General features: G+C 38.3%; 1 protein-coding gene and 3 long non-coding RNA genes across 5 annotated transcripts in view; 2 read left to right on the top strand and 2 right to left on the bottom strand.

Moving 5' to 3' along the window:
- The window catches only part of LOC149044709 (sulfotransferase 1B1-like), a 32,923-nt gene extending 12,346 nt beyond the window's left edge, over positions 1-20,577 (bottom strand). The window contains exons 1-2 of one of the 2 annotated variants that reach the window (XM_089207299.1): positions 20,456-20,577; positions 19,769-19,973 (exon numbers count right to left, since the gene is read on the bottom strand). In XM_089207299.1, coding sequence (XP_089063425.1) covers positions 19,769-19,952 — 184 coding nt within the window. In that variant the 5' untranslated portion in view covers positions 19,953-19,973; positions 20,456-20,577. Of the gene's footprint in view, positions 1-19,768; positions 20,067-20,139; positions 20,268-20,455 lie in introns of those variants that run through there. The other variant, XM_089207298.1, reaches the window with a different exon arrangement.
- Positions 6,332-8,268, top strand: LOC149044712 (uncharacterized). Its single transcript, XR_016186865.1, has 2 exons — positions 6,332-6,539; positions 6,765-8,268. It is a non-coding gene; the product is annotated as an uncharacterized LOC149044712 (long non-coding RNA).
- Positions 13,037-15,354, bottom strand: LOC149044711 (uncharacterized). Its single transcript, XR_016186866.1, has 2 exons — positions 14,964-15,354; positions 13,037-14,738 (listed from the first exon to the last, which is right to left on the bottom strand). It is a non-coding gene; the product is annotated as an uncharacterized LOC149044711 (long non-coding RNA).
- Positions 17,637-18,403, top strand: LOC149044710 (uncharacterized). Its single transcript, XR_016186867.1, has 2 exons — positions 17,637-18,065; positions 18,200-18,403. It is a non-coding gene; the product is annotated as an uncharacterized LOC149044710 (long non-coding RNA).
- Positions 20,578-21,076: the final 499 nt, after the last annotated feature.

Genomic DNA, 21,076 nt, shown 5'->3' with positions numbered 1-21,076 from the left:
TGCATTTTGTACCCACTCTGCAGTCTCCAGTCTATATTTTGTATCCGGTCTGCTGTCTGCATTTTGTACTAACAGGTATCTGTGGCACCAATACAGTTTACTTTTGGTTACATTTATTCGCACAACACACATAATCTACCACAAAATACCTGTGTGTGAGGTAATTCGACATTTTCGTTCTTTTCCACGTTAATACTCTTCTTTCCTTTTGTAAGAATGTAGACCACAAGTAATCCACCCACCCTACAAAAAATAACTCTTGCATGCATATCATGCCTATGTTTTAAAATAGGTGTATGCCCTTAGCCAGACTTGAGCTCACTATTTCAGTATACTAATCCGACACCCGTAGTATCACTACACTTGATTCCAAGGATCCAGTACCATCCAGGTATCCCAGTTACCCTGCTCACAGGGTCTAGTTTTTACTGGGATACCTGTGGTAGCCCAGTCATAAAATGCCTTTGTTTTTTTGTCGTCTTTTTTTTTTTACTGGGATACCTGTGGTAGCCCAGTCATAAAATGCCTTTGTTTTTTTGTCTTTTTTTTTTTTTTTTTTCCTCCGCCACAAAATGGAAAAATTGCGCAATAGTACCCAGAGTTCATTGGGCCCTCAACACCATGACAACTAACTGTGATCCAATGAGGGTGAAGATGTTCACATGCTGATCACGTGTTATCTTTATGATGATTGACGTTGTCATGCATGGACAGATCCGGGTCACATGACGAGCACGAGATTTTCTTTTGTCGGTCGTTTGGTATTTCAACATGTTTGGATTACGATCACCTGAAGCGTTATAGCGCAAACGCTCGAAATACTTACAGACGCATACACAAGTCGTATTGTTCGCGGCCAGTCCACACTAAAAGATGTTATTGAGCGGTAATTTTGGACCGGATTGAGTCGCGAACTGTGTATCCGTTGTAGTTTCTGGTGATTTCTGCCGTTTTAAGCTTGCTTTACCATCACTGTTATTCACATCATCTACTTTTATTACGTTGGTAAAATCTGTACAGACATCACACAAACCAACTCGCGCACAAAATAAGAAGAGTATATTGAAGGCTTGAAATTATATTACGATCGATTTTCATCAAGAAATGGGCCAGGAATTTTCCACAATAGTGCAAATAATCGTGAAGGCTGATCGAAGAAAAGCGATTGCGTGACGCTCGGTAAGCTGTAAGATGACATGTTATTATTTACCAGACGTAAAAACTCTTCAGATTCTCAGTCTGCATTTTGTACCCACTCTGCAGTCTCCAGTCTATATTTTGTATCCGGTCTGCTGTCTGCATTTTGTACTAACAGGTATCTGTGGCACCAATACAGTTTACTTTTGGTTACATTTATTCGCACAACACATAATCTACCACAAAATACCTGTGTGTAAGGTAATTCGACATTTTCGTTCTTTTCCACGTTAATACTCTTCTTTCCTTATGTAAGAATGTAGACCACAAGTAATCCACCCACCCTACAAAAAATAACTCTTGCATGCATATCATGCCTATGTTTTAAAATAGGTGTATGCCCTTAGCCAGACTTGAGCTCACTATTTCAGTATACTAATCCGACACCCGTAGTATCACTACACTTGATTCCAAGGATCCAGTACCATCCAGGTATCCCAGTTACCCTGCTCACAGGGTCTAGTTTTTACTGGGATACCTGTGGTAGCCCAGTCATAAAATGCCTTTGTTTTTTTGTCTTTTTACTGGGATACCTGTGGTAGCCCAGTCATAAAATGCCTTTGTTTTTTTGTCTTTTTTTTTTTTTTTTTTTCCTCCGCCACAAAATGGAAAAATTGCGCAATAGTACCCAGAGGTCATTGGGCCTCAGCACCTCAGCACCATGACAACTAACTGTGATCCAATGAGGTGTTCACATGCTGATCACGCGTGCTATCTTGATGATGATTGACGTTGTCATGCACGGACAGGGCCGGGTCACATGACGAACACGAGATTTTTGCCCATTAAACTATTTTGTCAGTCGTTTTGTATTTCAACGTAGTTAGATTACGATCATCTGGAGCATTATGGGGCAAACGCTCAAAATACTTATAGACGCACACACAAGTCGTATTGTTCGCGGCCAATCCACACAAAAAGATGTTATTGAGCGGTAATTTTGGATCGGACAGAATCGCGAACGCTTGAAAGCCATGAAAGCATTGAATGCCTTGTATGTCTTGTATGCTAAGTATGCCAATGTCTTAGTTGAAAACGTAAACTCGTTGTAAAAAGCAAAATCTGAAATCTGAAACCAAACTGCATATACTCTATGCAATCTATTGAACAACACTACCACCGTGAGACTGAAGAACAAAATTCAAATGGATGCAAACTGCTAGTGAAGAAAGACGCCATGTTAGATTCACTTGATGCCAGGGAACGTAGCTACGATAACAGTGTGAATGGTATTAATTTCACGATCAGAAAGGTGAATCTTATGTTTGTTTTCATTGTAGTTGTATGGATATTCTTTTTTAATAAATACATGATCCAAAATCCCGTGTTTGTTGTGTATAATGTTATTATGTCAAGTATTGTTTACGCAATTGTCTTGTCACAGGCGACCCAAGGTCACGTTTCGAGAAAGAGCCAACGATTAATTCACGAACGCGTCACGCGTTGTGTGACTCAGAGTAAGTTATTCTAGGAACCGTTGAAAATTTGAACACGTTATAAGGAATAGTATAGGGAACGAAATATGGTCGATTTACAACGATAAATATTTCGAAATATGAAGATTTTTCTCGAAAAATCAATAAAACTTACTCCTAACCTGTGTATCCGTTGTAGTTTCTGGCGATTGTTGCCGTTTTAAGCTTGCTTTACCATCACTATTATTCACGTCATCTACTTTTATTACATTGGTAAAATCTGTACAGACATCACACCAACCAACTCGCGCGCAAAGTAAGAAGACTATGTTGAAGGCTTGAAATTATATTACGATCGATTTTCATCAAGAAATGGGCTAGTAATTTTCCACAATAGTGCAAATAATCGTGAAGGCTGATCGCGGAAAAGCGATTGCGTGACGCTCGGTAAGCTGTAAGATGACATGTTATTATTTATCAGACGTAAAAACTCTTCAGATTCTCAGTCTGCATTTTGTACCCACTCTGCAGTCTATATTTTGTATCCGGTCTGCAGTCTGCTGTCTACATTTTGTACTAACAGGTATCCGTGGCACAAATACAGTTTATTTTTGGTTACATTTATTCGCACAACACACATAATCTACCACAAAATACCTGTGTGTGAGGTAATTCGACATTTTCATTCTTTCCCGCGTTAATAATCTTCTTTCCTTTTGTAAGAATGTAGACCACTTACAATGTTTCAAGTAATCCACCCACCCTAGAAAAAATAACTCTTGCATGCATAGCATGCCTATGTTTTGAGACAGGTGTATGCCCTTGGCCAGACTTGAGCTCACTATTTCAGTACACTAGTCCGACACGCGTAGTATCACTACACTTGATTCCACGGATCCAGTACCATCCAGGTATCCCAGTTACCCTGCTCACAGGGTCTAGTTTTTTTTTTTTTTTTCCTCCGCCACAAAATGGAAAAATTGCGCAATAGTACCCAGAGGTCATTGGGCCCTCAATACCATGACAACTAACTGTGATCCAATGAGGTGTTCACATACTGATCACGCGTGTTATCCCTCAACTCCATGACAACTAACTGTGATCCAATGAGGTGTTCACATGCTGATCACGCGTGTTAAGTTGATGATGATTGACGTTGTCATGCACAGACAGGGCCGGGTCACATGACAAACACGAGATTTTGCTTATAAAACTCTTAGGTCAGTTGTTTTGTATTTCAACGTATTTGGATTGCGATCTTCTGGAGCATTATAGCACAAACGCGCAAAATACTTACAGACGCATATACAAGTCGTATTAATCGCGGCTAATCCACACTGAAAGATGTTATTGAGCGGTAATTTTGGAACGGATTGAGTCGCGAACGCTTGAAAGCCATGAAAGCCTTGAATGCCTTGTATGCTAAGTATGCCAATGTCTTAGTTGAAAAATGTTCACTTGTTGTAAAAAGCAAAATCTGAAATCTGAAACCAAACTGCATATACTCTATGCAATCTATTGAACAACGCTACTACCGTGAGACTGAAGAACATAGCTATAAGGGATGCAAACTGCTTGTGAAGAAAGACGACATGTTGGATTCACTTGATGGCAAGGAACGTAGCTACAATAACAGTACGAATGGTATTAATTTCACGATCAGAAAGGTGAATCTTACGTTTGTTTTCATTGTAGTTGTATGGATATTCTTTTTTAATAAATACGTGATCCAAAACTCTGTTTTTTTGTGTATAATGTTGTTATGTTAAATATTGTTTACGCAATTGTCTTGTCACAAGCGGCCCAAGCTCACCTCTCGAGAAAAAGCCAACGATTAATTTATGAACGCGTCACGCGTTGTGTGACTCGGTGTTAAGTTACGAGAGGAACTGCACGTTATAAGGAATAGTACAGGGAACGAAGTATGGTCGATTTACAACGATACATATTTCGAAATATGAACATTTTTCTCGTAAAGTCAATAAAAATTACTCATACCCTGTGTATCCGTTGTATTTTCTGGCGATTTCTGCCGTGTTAAGCTTGCTTTACCATCACTGTTGTTCACATCATCTACTTTTATTACGTTGATAAAATCTGTACAGACATCACACCAACCAACTCGCGCGCAAAGTGATAAGACTATATTGAAGGCTTGAAATAATATTGCGATCGATTTTCATCAAGAAATGGGCCAGGAATATTCCTCAATACTGCAAATAATCGTGAAGGCGGATCGCAGAAAAGCGATTGCGTGACGCTCGGTAAGCTGTAAGATGACATGTTATTATATACCTGACGTAAAAACTCTTCAGATTCTTAGTCTGCATTTTGTACCCACTCTGCAGTCTGCAGTCTATATTTTGTATCCGGTCTGCAGTCTGCTGTCTGCTGTCTGCATTTTGTACTAACAGGTATCTGTGACACCAATACAGTTTATTTTTGGTTACATTTATTCGCAGAACACACGTAATCTACCACAAAATACCTGTGAGTGAGGTAATTTGACATTTTCGTTCTTTCCCACATTAATATTCTTCTCTCCTTTTGTAAGAATGTAGACATCACTCACAATGTTTCAAGTAATCCACCCACCCTACAAAAAAGTAACTCTTGCATGCATACCATGCCTATGTTTTGAAATACGTCTATGCCCTTGGCCAGACTTGAGCGCACTATTTCAGTATACTAGTCCGACACCCGTAGTATCACTACACTTGATTCCAAGGATCCAGTACCATCCAGGTATCCCAGTTACCCTGCTCACAGGGTCTAGTTTTTTTTTTTTTTCCTCCGCCACAAAATGGAAAAATTGCGCAATAGTACCCAGAGGTCATTGGGCCCTCAACACCATGACAACTAACTGTGATCCAATGAGGGTGAAGATGTTCACATGCTGATCACGTGTTATCTTGATGATGATTGACGTTGTCATGCACGGACAGGTCCGGGTCACATGACGAGCATGAGATTTTCTTTTGTCGGTCGTTTTGTATTTCAACGTGTTTGGATTACGATCACCTGAAGCGTCATAGCGCAAACGCTCGAAATACTTACAGACGCATACACAAGTCGTATTGTTCGCGGCCAGTCCACACTAAAAGATGTTATTGAGCAGTAATTTTGGACCGGATTGAGTCGCGAACTGTGTATCCGTTGTAGTTTCTGGTGATTTCTGCCGTTTTAAGCTTGCTTTACCATCACTGTTATTCACATCATCTACTTTTATTGCGTTGGTAAAATCACACAAACCAACTCGCGCACAAAATAAGAAGAGTATATTGAAGGCTTGAAATTATATTACGATCGATTTTCATCAAGAAATGGGCCAGGAATTTTCCACAATAGTGCAAATAATCGTGAAGGCTGATCGAGGAAAAGCGATTGCGTGACGCTCGGTAAGCTGTAAGATGACATGTTACAACATGATCTCGAGACCGAAATTACGATTATCGTTATTTCTAAATTGGCACCAAATTTATGGATATAGTAATTTCGTGGCACTCTTTACCAATCCTCTTTAAACGTGTTAAATAAAGAGAAGGACTCGGTTCCACTGTCTTACAACATTCAAGATGGCGGAGGAAAGGGGTAAATGTGCGTTCAGTTGTGATCAGCATGATCTCGACACCAAAATAACGATTACCGTTATTTCTAAATTGGCCCTGAAATAACGAATATCATAATTTCAGTGCATGGCTCGAAGCTTGGGAACTAGTATTCAGGGAAAGATAAAATGGCGGCTTACGGCGGCGAAGGAAATCTCAGTAGTTTAATATTTAGCGTGAAAAGGCTTGGGTGTTGTGATCTGGTTCTCAAGTAAAAAAAAAATCACGGTCTGCAATGGCCCTACCACCTTTTGAACAACAAGAAAACATTGAAACGGTGGTAAAAAGCAGCAAGTTTCGAAGTCTAAACGAAAGATGGGTAAGCTGAGTTTCAGTCAAATATCATGACATTTGGGATGTAATTTCGATACCGAATAAATAGTTCTACATGGTTATACACGCATAGGATTCTGTTGTGTTCACGTGAAGGCCATTTCAGCCATTCCTGCCACTTGTAAGTGGTAGGAAATAAAAGATATGTATAGTTGTTTCGTATTGAAGCCCTGTGAAATCAAAAATTTGATTTATTTCTTCTTTGTTTTAGGTGGTCATTATCCATTACTTTTGGAAGTCGATGCTGATGAGAAAGAAAAAATGTTTATGATTATTTCTTCTCTCGAACATTTTACTATTTAGGTACCAAATAATCTTGATACTGAAGATCATTGCATCCATTATGAAAAAATTACCCTTGATTGCTTTGTCAACTGGAATGTATAATGTAATATACCTTGTGATTTGTGGGATTTTCACAAGTAAACTAGAAATACTTGAAGAGGGTAATGATGTACTTAATGCAGAGCATTTGGTACAAAGTCTGCTTTGCTGTAATCTACCTGAAGGTGCTTTTTATATGCTAGTAAGACTTGCACAGCCCAGTCAAAATGTTTTTGAGTAGTAGAAAAGCTGGCCAAACCTCTTCCTGAAAAGCAGTCTGAAAAATGTGAAGTTAGCGGAAGGTACTTCATTGTAGGCGGCCAAATTGTAAGCTGCCAGCCCATTTTGAGTGAGCAGTAAAACTCAAGATTGGCTATTTTAGCTAATTTTATTGAGAACCAAATTCCCAGCAACGGGCACAATTTTACTGGGCTATTTGTTATTTAACTACTTAGTAATATTCTTATTAAAATTTACTGCATTCCTTTCTAATAATTTGCTGTTGATTGTATGCTGTATATAGCTTATGATTTGTGTGATTTTCACAAGTAAATTAGAAATACCTGAAGATGGTAATGATGTACTAGATAATGTACTTGATGCAAAGCTATTTTGGTGCGAAGTGTGTGCCTTGTCTGTAGGTGATTTTGCATGCTAATAAGACTTGTAATTCAAATAATACACATCAGCTGGAGTGGGAATATTAAAAGAAAAATAATAATATTTAGCTATACCAAGTTCTGGTTTTATGTCCAAAGTGTGTGCCTTGTCCATAGGTGATTTTGCATGCTAATAAGACTTGTAATTCAAATAATACACATCAGCTGGAGTGGGAATATTAAAAGAAAAATAATAATATTTAGCTATACCAAGTTCTGGTTTTATGTCCAAATTAAGCACTTAGTTGAAGATCACTGCACTGCTCAGGTCCAGAAGGCTGAAAGAGTACTGTCTGCTGTTAGTTTGATTTTTGTCATTTCTATTGATTTATTTTATTTATCAATGTTTCTTTGAATTGTAATTCATTGATCTCTTTCAATAGTGCAGGTTCGCTCATGTAACCTAATCTCCCACTTATGTATGTATGTATGGATGAGCTCAGTCAAAATGTTTTTGAGTGGAAGGCAAGCTGGTGATAGTAATAGGCAGCAGAGGCTGAACCTTGTCTTGAATGGAAGTGTGAAAAGTGTGAAGTTAGCAGCAGCTATATTGTGGCAGGCAGCCAAATTGTCAGCTGTGGCACATTTTGACTGGGCTGATTGTGTGTAGTATATATGTGCACTTCTTTTAGGGTGTTAAACAGGTTAAAGTACCAAGAAATCCTCTGTGATAACTTGATAATTCAAGATGTAAAAATTTTAAATAATAAGGTAAAGCTTGATCATTCTTAAGAGTTTCCATTTGTTCTGGAAATTTGGGGGAGGGTCAGGGGAGCATTATTTATACATAAATAATGTACATAAAAAGTAAAAAAAAAGGCCCAAGGTAAAATCCCAATTTGTTTTAAGAGTTAATTTTATTAAGAGAAAACCCTGGATATAGCTTGGGATTTGTGTGATTTTCAAAAATTGTTAGGAAACTTGTTAATTTTCAGCCTCAAGAACAAAAGTACATAATCTTTAGTGCAGCCCTCTTTTCTCCCCGCCATTATTCTAATTTTTTTATCAAGTTTCCTTTTTCTTGTGTTCAATTAATTTATTGTCTTTACAGGTGAAATTTTAAGATCTGCTAGCACAATTATCTCTGCTAAGAGTGTCTACCATCACTCTTGCCGGTCTCAAGCCCAAAACGCTGCAAACTAGCTGAAACTACATGTATTTCGTAAAATTGCAATGAAATCTATCTAAAAACACCAAAATCCGGCAGAACGCACGAGTTTTTGCCAAATTTTACGCAAAAGTTGACAAAAGCGCTCAATTCGACCTGAAAAACACTTTTTTTTTTTTTTTTTTTGCAAAAATCAGCCTATTTTACATTCAAAAGCACGATGTCTTTAACAAAATAGGGATACAATCCATGTGAAAACACTTATTCCAGCTAAAACGCAGTGTTCTCAGTAAAATTTGGGGAAAAAACGCGTAAAAACCGTCAGAAACACGACAAATTGGGCTGATTTTACCCACTTTTTGTGTAAATAGCTGCCAAAAGCCTCTAAACTAGCTGGAACTACATGTTTTTCACAAGATCGCCATAAAATCTTGAAACGTTGCTTTAGGGACCTTTATGCCTCCAAAACGAGTTTTTACTTTAAAAAAAATGGAATGAACAAAGATGTTAAAGGGGAAAAAGCTGTGAGAAAGGAGAAGTTTAGTGTTGCTGTTTGATATGCCGCCCAGATATATCAATTTATTAATTTAACGCCTTTAGCCGTGGGCAAAAGTTTTTCTCTAGACTAAGAGGACCCTCCCTATGTTGACGAACCTCAATAACTCGTTGATTTTACTGTTTTTACACAGATTTGATTTTAACCATATTCGCCAAAATAACTGCCAAAACACGGCAAACCAGTATCTCGGCCAAGAGCGATATTGGCCATTTCACACATCCTTATTAGATATGAATTTTATTAAAGATTGTCATTCTAGCATATGTTGGCTAGTTACCACAGGTTTCTTGATTTTCATGGGAAAGTGGCATTGGTTGGTACCATGACCAATCTCCTCGACTTTCCCATGATTTTCATAGGATGTTAGCGACCCATACTTCGAACCTCAGTTGTTTTTTTTTTTTTTTACATTGGTGCGAGTTTCACAACTTTCTTGTGGTTTGGTATTGACTCAGAGTTGGGCTTATTTTTATGGCTAATCCATCGGCGACTTTCTCATGATTTTCTTGGGTTCTCAACAGTGACACGCACTTTGGAACCATAATTTTATAAATATGTCAACACTGGCAAATACTGCTAAAATCTACACTCTACTAAACTCCATGTACCACAATATCCACACAACTGCGTGTGCCTACTTGAAAATCCTAACCCTAACCCTAAAACTATCCAGTTAGCCTAGTATTGTATTGCTGGTTTGAGTGACTAAACTGGCTCAAATGATCCAGCTGCTTAAAAATCTAAGCACAGAGTAAGTTTAAAAGATTCAATTTTGTAAGGTTTCGAAACAGTTCCAAAATTAACATGCACATAGCTCAGTGTAAAACATCGAAGCTTCTAGGACTTCTTATGATTTCTACGAACGTACACACCTAATGCACGTCAATTTGCCTTTGTTGTCCTCGAACGATCACGTCTTCATGGTAACGTGGTGTAAGAACTGTACAGCACTTTATAAATATATGTTTTACTTGACGGTAAAAGTTTGAATCCGTACAAGGAAACGTAACGGAAACAGGCGATGATAATATTCCGTTGACAGAAATGCAACGGAAACGTGTCGTCATATTTCCGTTCAGGAATCATAACGGAAACATAACAGGTCCAAGGAAGAAGTGAATGATGTGGAAACATAGAGTTTCATTTTTCCGAATTACGGAATCATGCTATTTCGTCCTGTGCTCACTCTAACTCTGTGCTATCCTAAACCTAACCCAAACCCCAAACCAATCCTAAGCTATGGTAAAGGGTTTAAGTCAGGGTTGAGGATAGGGTTGGGGCAGGAGCCCATTACCTGGTTAGGGTTAGAGTTTGGGTTGCTTCGGGCCAGAGGGGTTTAGTGTTACAATCAGGGTTAGGGCTAGGGTAAAATTATGCTTAGAGTTAGCGGGGTTTAGTGTTAGAATTAGGGTTAAGGCTAGGATGAGGCTATGCTTAGGGTTGGCGTTAATATTTTTCTACAAGCATTCAATTGCAGGGTTTTTGGTATTGTGTTTGTAAATTTCAGTAACTACTTGAAAGTTTACTGAAAAACAAACGATAGGCCGACTGGTACACTTACAGGATAGATAGAGAAGGTTGGGGGTTAGGGTTAGGGTTAGGGTTAGGGTTAGGTCTAGGTTAAGGGCTATAGGTTAGGGTTTAGGGTTTAGGGTTAGGTTTTAGGGTTATGGTGTGGGGCTAGGGTTAGGGTTAGGGTTTAGGCTTAGTGTTAGGGTTAGAGGGTCTGCGGTTGAGGTTAGGGCTAGGGTGAAGGTTTGGGGTTAGGGTTTGGGGGTAGGGTTAGTGTTTAGGGTAAGGGTGTAAGCCTCTTCAAAAATATTTTTAAGAAGATTTTGTCACCTTTTTCACTTAAATAACCACCTGAAGAATTTTGACCAGTTAGATTAATTATTTGAAGCGGTTGGATTAATTTTGATTGGGGTTTAATAACTTTTAGTAGTTGGATGATTATTTTTACCAGTTGAACCACTGTAATATGCTGGATCTTTTTAACTAATGTTACCATCCTTACCTGAATTATTTGAACCAATTTCACTGGTTACACATGCATTATCCAGTTAGACCATTTCAACTGGTTGGATTATTTAAACTAGTTTGTCCATTTTAGATATTGGCATCAAGTTGGATCATGTTAACCAGTCGCACCATTTTACTAAGTGAGATCATTTCTTCCGATTGGACCATGTCACGTATTTAAAATCTTTTCACCGTTTAAACCATTTTATCTTGTTTTGGCTGGTTGGACCATGTTAACCAGTTGCATCATTTTGACTGGAGTGAAAAGTTCCGTTCTTAACCCGAGCCCTAACCCTAACCCGGGGTTAGGGTTAGGGTTAGGATAGCTCGCAGCTAGAGTTAGGGCTTGGGTAGGGTGGGATTATGATTAGGCTGAGGGTCACAATTTTTTCTGAAAACATCCAATTTTTTTTTGGTATTGTGTTTGGCTCTAAACTTTAACAACTACTTGAAAGTTTGCTTGAAATCAAAATATACCATTTTTTGCCAAAATAACTGCCAAAATGCGCAATTCGGGCCTTTTTATCAATTTACACTTGGTTTAAGCTTGGTTTTTGTGTTTTCCCACAGACTCTTAAACTATTTTGCTGAGAACATTTTTTGCAGCGTTTTTAAAACTGAAATAAGCTTATTTTTGCAAAAAAAAACAAACGTGTTTTTCAGTCGAATTTAGTGTTTTTGTCAACTTTAGCGAAAAATTTTGCAAAAATCGTACATTTCTGCCGTATTTTGGAGTTTTTAGACAGATTTCGTCGCGATCTTGTGAAGAACATGTAGTCTCAAGCTAGTTTTCAGTGTTTTGGCAGTTATCTTGGCAAAAAATGGGTAAGTCAGCGCAATTGTTTTTTTTTTTGGTTTTTAAGGTTTTGTTTGCCCAAATTTTACTGAGAACACTGTGTGTTAGCTTGTCTCCATTGTTTTTTCGCAGATTCTATCGCTGTTTTGCTGAAAACATAACGTTTCAGCTTGTTTGCATCGTTTTTGGTCGTGAAATAAGCTAATTTTTGCAAAAGGAGAAAAACCTGTTTTTCAGCCCAAATTGACATAAAGGATACAGAGGAACATTTGCTTATTGCCTTTTTTTTTTGTCCTTACTCATGAAGTTGATTTTGGCATTTCAAACAAAAACTCTGCTAGAGCATTAATTGAATGACATATCATGCACTTACTTTGAAGCAAGAACACTTTTTTTTTAATTCAGAAAAATACCTTTTTATTTTTTTTTTAAGGACTGCTGGATATAACCTGTACAACCAAGATGAATTTACATTCATTATTTGTCATAACTTACACTAAATTAGAAATTCAAGTATGAAATGAGGGTACTAGCCCTTTAATAGTGTTCAAAATTTCCATATGCAGGGGTACTTGTGGCTACTGGAGAAGAATCAGTCTTTAACCCTTCACCCTCCCCAAGGGAGATAATAAGTACAGATATCCTCTTCCCTAGGGGCAACTAGCTCAAAAGTGAGTGATCTCAAGGGCCCTCCAAAAACGTTTTCTACAGCAATAACTAAGCTCTACAGAAGCATACTATGCAGACAAAAGGTGTAAGAGAATCAATGAATTCTTTAATTCTTGGTCCCTCCCAGGCCAACCTATTGTACAAATCTCATGACATCTGTTCCAGTTTCATCAGTCAATTTTTCAAGCTTCAAGCTTTTCCTGCAATTATGTACTTGTTCTTGAAGCTGAAAACTAACAAGGTTCCTGTAAATTAAGTTTACATAACAACCTAACAATTTGTGAAAATCACACAAATCCAAAGCTATATCCAGAATTATGCTCTTAATAAAATAAACTTTTAAAGCAAATTGGGATTTTGCCCTAGTTCTTTTTATTTTTTTGTTACTTTTTAAATACATTTGTATAAATAATGCTCCCCTAACTCTCCCCAAAACTTTTAGAACAGATGCAAACTCTTAAGAATGATCAAGCTTTACCTTATTATTAAAAATTTTTACATCTTAGACTACCAAGTTATCACAGAGGTTTTTTTCGGTACTTTGACCTGTTTAACACCTAAAAAGAAGAACACATACATAACACACACACAATCAGCCAGGTCAAAATGTGCTGCAGCCAACAATTTGGCCACCTACAATGAAATAGCTGCCAATTTCACACATGTCAGACTTCTATTCAGGACAAGATTTGGCCTCTGCTGCCTATTACTATTGCCAGCTTGCCTGCCACTCAAAATTTCAACTGAGATTGTACATACATACATGTGGGATTAGGTTACACGAGCGAACCTGCACTATTGAAAGAGGTCAATGAATTATAACTCAAAGAAACATTGATAAATAAAATAAATCAATAGAAATGACAAAAATTAAACTAACAGCAGACAGCTCTTTTTTGGCCTTCGGGGCCTGATCAGTGCAGTGATCTTCAACTAAGTGCTTAATTTGGACATAAAACCAAAACTTGTTATGGTTAAATATTATTATTTTTCTTTCAATATTCCCATTCCAGTTGATGTATATTATTTGAATAACAAATCTTATTAGCATGTTAAAATCACCTGAGGACAAGGCATACACTTTGTGCCAAAATTGCTTTGCATCAAGTACGTTATCTAGTACATCATTACCATCTTCAGGTATTTCTAATTTACTCTTGAAAATCACACAAATCATAAGCTATATACAGCATACAATTGGCAGCAAATTATTAAAAAGGAATGCAGTAATCTTTAATAATAAGAGTAGCTAAATAACAAATAGCCTAGTCAAAATGTGCCGGTAACCAGGGATTTGGCTTTCCACACAGAACATTTGTTAGGCGTCTAGTCTGGACAAGGTTTGGTCTCTACCTTCTGTTACTATAGCCAGCTTGCCTACTTCTAAAAAACGTTTTGACTAAGCTGAAAAAAATGTTTGAGAGAAAAATGGCCACAACAAGCCCACTTACTGCAAAATAAGAAACATAAAAGTAACACTTCAAATTAATACAGAATATAAGCCTTGCAGGATTTGGCTCTCAATAAAATTAGTTAAAATAGCCGATCTTGAGTTTAACTACTCACTCAAAATGGGCTGACAGCCTGCAATTTGGCCACCTACAATGAAGTATCTTCCACTGACTTCACACCTTTCAGACTGCTTTTCAGGATGAGGTTTGGCCTCTGCTGCCTATAATTACAACAGCCAGCTTGACTGCTACTAAAGAACATTTTGACTGGGCTGTGCAAGTGTTACTAGCATATAAAAAGCACCTTCAGGTAGATTACAGCAAAGCAGACTTTGTACCAAAACACTTTGCATTAAGTACATCATTACCCTCTACAGGTATTTCTAGTTTACATGTGAAAATCCCACAAATCTCAAGGTATATTACATCATACATGTTGACAAAGCAATCAGGGGTACATTTTTCATAATAGGATGCAATGGTCTTCAGTATCAAGATTATTTGGTACCTAAATAGTAAAATGTTCGAGAGAAGAAATAATCATAAACATTTTTTCTTTCTCATCAGCATCGACTTCCAAAAGTAATGGATAATGACCACCTAAAACAAAGAAGAAATAAATCAAATTTTTGATTTCACAGGGCTTCAATACGAAACAACTATACATATCTTTTATTTCCTACCACTTACAAGTGGCAGGAATGGCTGAAATGGCCTTCACGTGAACACAACAGAATCCTATGCGTGTATAACCATGTAGAACTATTTATTCGGTATCGAAATTACATACCAAATGTCATGATATTTGACTGAAACTCAGCTTACCCATCTTTCGTTTAGACTTCGAAACTTGCTGCTTTTTACCACCGTTTCAATGTTTTCTTGTTGTTCAAAAGGTGGTAGGGCCATTGCAGACCGTGTTTTTTTTTTACTTGAGAACCAGATCACAACACCCAAGCCTTTTCACGCTAAATATTAAACTACTGAGATTTCCTTCGCCGCCGTAAGCCGCCATTTTATCTTTCCCTGAATACTAGTTCCCAAGCTTCGAGCCCGAAGGTCTCAGACATGCACTGAAATTATGATATTCGTTATTTCAGGGCCAATTTAGAAATAACGATAATCGTTATTTTGGTGTCGAGATCATGCTGATCACAACTGAACGCACATTTACCCCTTTCCTCCGCCATCTTGAATGTTGTAAGACAGTGGAACCGAGTCCTTCTCTTTATTTAACACGTGTAAAGAGGATTGGTAAAGAGTGCCACGAAATTACTATATCCATAAATTTGGTGCCAATTTAGAAATAACGATAATCGTAATTTCGGTCTCGAGATCATGTTGACTTAGCCAGACTTGAGCTCACTGTTTCAGTATACTAATCCGACACCCGTAGTATCACTACACTTGATTCCAAGGATCCAGTACCATCCAGGTATCCCAGTTACCCTGCTCACAGGGTCTAGTTTTTTTTTCCTCCGCCACAAAATGGAAAAATTGCGCAATAGTACCCAGAGGTCATTGGGCCCTGAACACCATGACAACTAACCGTCATCCAATGAGGTGTTCATGCTGATCACGCATGTTATCTTGATGATGATTGACGTTGTCATGCACGGACAGGGCCGGGTCACATGACGAGCACGAGATTTTTGCCCATAAAACTCTTTTGTCAGTCGTTTTGTATTTCAACGTGTTTGGATTACGATCATCTGGAACAATATGGCGCAAACGCTCAAAATACTTATAGACGCATACACAAGTCGTATTGTTCGCGGCCATTCCACACAAAAAGATGTTATTGAGCGGTAATTTTGGAACGGACTGAATCGCGAACGCTTGAAAGCCATGAAAGCATTGAATGCCTTGTATGTCTTGTATGCTAAGTATGCCAATGTCTTAGTTGAAAACGTTAACTCGTCGTAAAAAGCAAAATCTGAAATCTGAAATCAAACTGCATATACTCTATGCAATCTATTGAACAACACTACTACCGTGAGACTGAAGAACAAAATTCAAATGGATGCAAACTGCTTGTGAAGAAAGACGCCATGTTGGATTCACTTGATGCTAGGGAACGTAGCTACGGTAACAGTGCGAATGGTATTAATTTCACGATCAGAAAGGTGAATCTTATGTTTGTTTTCATTGTAGTTGTATGGATATTCTTTTTTAATAAATACATGATCCAAAATCCCGTGTTTTTTGTGTATAATGTTATTATGTTAAGTATTGTTTACGCAATTGTCTTGTCACAGGCGACCCAAGGTCACGTCTCGAGAAAGAGCCAACGATTAATTCACGAACGCGTCACGCGTTGTGTGACTCAGGAATAGTTATGCTAGGAACCGTTGAAAATTTGAACACGTTATAAGGAATAGTATAAGGAACGAAATATGGTCGATTTACAACGATACATATTTCGAAATATGAAGATTTTTCTCGTAAAATCAATAAAACTTACTCATACCCTGTGTATCCGTTGTAGTTTCTGGCGATTGTTGCCGTTTTAAGCTTGCTTTACCATCACTATTATTCACGTCATCTACTTTTATTACATTGGTAAAATCTGTACAGACATCACACCAACCAACTATGTTGAAGGCTTGAAATTATATTACGATCGATTTTCGTCAAGAAATGGGCCAGGAATTTTCCACAATAGTGCAAATAATCGTGAAGGCTGATCGCGGAAAAGTGATTGCGTGACGCGCGGTAAGTTGTAAGATGACATGTTATTATATACCAGTTGTAAAAACTCTTCAGATTCTCAGTCTGCATTTTGTATCCACTCTGCAGTCTATATTTTGTATCTGGTCTGCAGTCTGCTGTCTACATTTCGTACTAACAGGTATCCGTGGCACCAATACAGTTTATTTTTGGTTACATTTATTCGCACAACACACATAATCTACCACAAAATACCTGTGTGTGAGGTAATTCGACATTTTCATTCTTTCCCGCGTTAATAATCTTCTTTCCTTTTGTAAGAATGTAGACCACTTACAATGTTTCAAGTAATCCACCCACCCTAGAAAAAATAACTCTTGCTTGCATAGCATGCCTATGTTTTGAGACAGGTGTATGCCCTTAGCCAGACTTGAGCTCACTATTTCAGTATACTAGTCCGACACGCGTAGTATCACTACACTTGATTCCACGGATCCAGTACCATCCAGGTATCCCAGTTACCCTGCTCACAGGGTCTAGTTTTTTTTTTTCCTCCGCCACAAATGGAAAAATTGCGCAATTGTACCCAGAGGTCATTGGGCCCTCAACACCATGACAACTAACTGTGATCCAATGAGGTGTTCACATGCTGATCAGGCGTGTCATCCCTCAACACCATGACAACTAACTGTGATCCAGTGAAGGTGTTCACATGCTGATAACGCGTGTTATCTTGATAATGATTGACGTTGTCATGCACAGACAGGGCCGGGTCACATGACGAATCACGAGATTTTGCTTATAAAACTCTTTGGTCGGTCGTTTTGTGTTTCAACGTATTTGGATTGCGATCTCCTGGAGCATTATGGCGCAAATGCGCAAAATACTTACAGACGCATATAGAAGTCGTATTAATCGCGGCTAATCCACACTGAGAGATGTTATTGAGCGGTAATTTTGGAACGGATTGAGTCGCGAACTCTTGAAAGCCATGAAAGCCTTGAATGCCTTGTATGCTTAGTATGCCAATGTCTTAGTTGAAAACGTTCACTTGTTGTAAAAAGCAAAATCTGAAATCTGAAACCAAACTGCTTATACTCCATGCAATCTATTGAACAACACTACTACCGTGAGACTGAAGAACATAACTATAATGGATGCAAACTGCTCGTGAAGAAAGACATGTTGGATTCACTTGATGGCAAGGAACGTAGCTACGATAACAGTACGAATGGTATTAATTTCACGATCAGAAAGGTGAATCTTATGTTTGTTTTCATTGTAGTTGTATGGATATTCTTTTTTTAATAAATACGTGATCCAAAACCCTGTGTTTTTTTGTGTATAATGTTATTATGTTAAATATTGTTTACGCAATTGTCTTGTCACAGGCGGCCCAAGCTCACTTCTCGAGAAAAAGCCAACGATTAATTCATGAACGCGTCACGCGTTGTGTGACTCGGTGTTAAGTTACGAGAGGAACTGCACGTTATAAGGAATAGTATAGGGAACGAAGTATGGTCGAGTTACAACGATACATATTTCGAAATATGAACATTTTTCTCGTAAAATCAATAAAAATTACTCGTACCCTGTGTATCCGTTGTATTTTCTGGCGATTTCTGCCGTTTTAAGCTTGCTTTACCATCACTGTTATTCACGTCATCTACTTTTATTACGTTGGTAAAATCTGTACAGACATCACACCAACCAACTCGCGCGCAAAGTAAGAAGACTATATTGAAGGCTTGAAATAATATTGCGATCGATTTTCGTCAAGAAATGGGCCAGGAATATTCCACGATAGTGCAAATAATCGTGAAGGCGGATCGCAGAAAAGCGATTGCGTGACGCTCGGTAAGCTGTAAGATGACATCTTATTATGTACCAGACGTAAAAACTCTTCAGATTCTTAGTCTGCATTTTGTACCCACTCTGCAGTCTGCATTTTGTACTAACAGGTATCCGTGGCACCAATACAGTTTATTTTTGGTTATATTTATTCGCAAAACACATAATCTACCACAAAATACCTGTGAGTGAGGTAATTCGACATTTTCGTTCTTTCCCACATTAATATTCTTCTCTCCTTTTGTAAGAATGTAGACATCACTCACAATGTTTCAAGTAATCCACCCACCTTACAAAAAAGTAACTCTTGCATGCATAGCAGGCCTATGTTTTGAAATAGGTGTATGCCCTTGGCCAGACTTGAGCGCACTATTTCAGTATACTAATCCGACACCCGTAGTATCACTACACTTGATTCCAAGGATCCAGTACCATCCAGGTATCCCAGTTACCCCGCTCACAGGGTCTAGTTAATCGTAAAGCTGATTCCCTCGTTCGAGCGAAGGGCTAACTTTCGAAACGGCAGCTCTATAAACTCTTTACGATGGCCAATCGACATTATGAACTCAGTTGATAAAACCAAATTATTCTGTTATACCCCTCACTGACGCAGCACTAAAATTTCTATAGAAACTTATCCCTCCTGAGAAACTTAATATGGCTGCGACTGTTGTCAGTTGTCATAAACAGTCACGCGTATTTGTTATGTAATCAAAGTCGTCACGCTTTTCGTTTTGTTTGTACAAAGAGAGCACATGACAACAACTTAATTTATTGGTTTTGTAGGATATCAAATTTAGTGTGTATATTAGGGGCGTGTGATTTAACTCGACGGGTTCTTTCTGTACGATATCAGAGTGGAATAAATCAGAATTTATACGAAAACGATTACGACTACTTCGTGTTTATAATATCAGTTTCACGCACTTATTCGTTCAGAAACGGAAATTGGTTTTCGTTGTACGCATTTTTTCGCTAAGTTTTAAACATATGCGAGCTTCTCACCCATGACTGCGAAAGATTGCATGCATAATTGTTGGCTGCGAAGATATTTTACCGCGTTAAACTTGCCACAATTAACGTGATCCAATCTCGATCTATAGCCTTACCTGATTTTGGAAAACTAACCACATAAATATCCTCTGATCGGGTTTCAAAACGACTCAAGTCCCTCTCAAAGTCTTTATCAATGTTGGGCGCATAAAATGATAATCGTACGCCATGAATCAAAGCTTGTCTTGGTGCAAAGAACTCTCCTTCCTTTTCTTGAATGACTGTGAAATGTTCCGACATCGTCGGGGAGATACTACATCACTGGCGACGAGCGGAGGAAGGAAAAAAGACCGAAATACGATTGAGTGGTCAGCAGTGAAACAACTTTAATGCTTCACTAATACAGACAGATCATTGGTAGTTGCAGAAAACAAACGTGTTGTAACGCTGAAATGTCAACAGTACACTTCGTCAAATAAAATGTTAAGCAATTTTCAAAAGTGCTGTTTTTACATAAATCTTTTCCAGTTGTAATAGACAATGGAAGCATCGGAAAAGCTATCGATGGCATCCAGTAGGGTAACAAGAAGAATTCTATTTACGTTTTGCCGTTGCAACACGTTCTTAGGCCTTTCGTCACACAACAAGTTACATAACGTAAATATCATTCTTGTTGATGCCTTTCCCGGTGTCATCGATGCCTTCCCAATGCCTCCGTTGATTAATTTGACAATGAATAATATGGTGCTAGTCAAAGCTTTTGGAAAATTGCTTAACTTTTTAATTAGTGAAGTGTAACTTACATTTCGGCCTCACAACACTATTGTTTAGTTACGAAACGTGAATAGAATTCTTCTTGGCGCCTTTCCGGATGTCACCGATGACTTTTCAGATGCCTCTATTGTATATTACGTCAGTAAAAGATATATGTAACGTGTGCACTGTTGCGCAACACTTACGTACCCTCCTTCTTTTGTTTTTCTCGTGACTGCTGTAAAGGTAGTCACGCAACACTCTCCCTCCTTAATGCGTTGAATGAGTTCTGCCACGTCTGCCTCTCCTGACGAAGCACGAAAGGAGTGGAGGAGGGGGGGAATGATGTTCTTATTTCATGGAGCAAGGTTTCGCACTAGCCGTAATTTTTTAATTTGTTTTTTTTGTTTGTTTTTTTTCACGTTTTTCCCAAGCACGTTTTCTCCTTTCTCCCACGGAAAGGTATCGAAAAAGGTATGGATAATATACATTCTGATGTTAGGGTTGATATACTTTCACTGATCTTGTGAATCCAAATTGGCTCAAAGTGCAATGTTGTAGCTCTGCTGAACTGTCCTGGTAAATGTGCAGCGAGGTTAAAGCTCCAATTCTCCGCAGCTTCACTGCTTATTTTCTCGGCTCACAAAAGCGCCAGCTACGCAGGGTGGAGT

Source organism: Pocillopora damicornis, chromosome 5 (genome assembly GCF_964200805.1).
Source record: "Pocillopora damicornis chromosome 5, jaPocDami1.2, whole genome shotgun sequence".
NCBI lineage: Eukaryota > Metazoa > Cnidaria > Anthozoa > Scleractinia > Pocilloporidae > Pocillopora > Pocillopora damicornis.
This window is presented reverse-complemented; position numbering and strand designations above follow the sequence as displayed.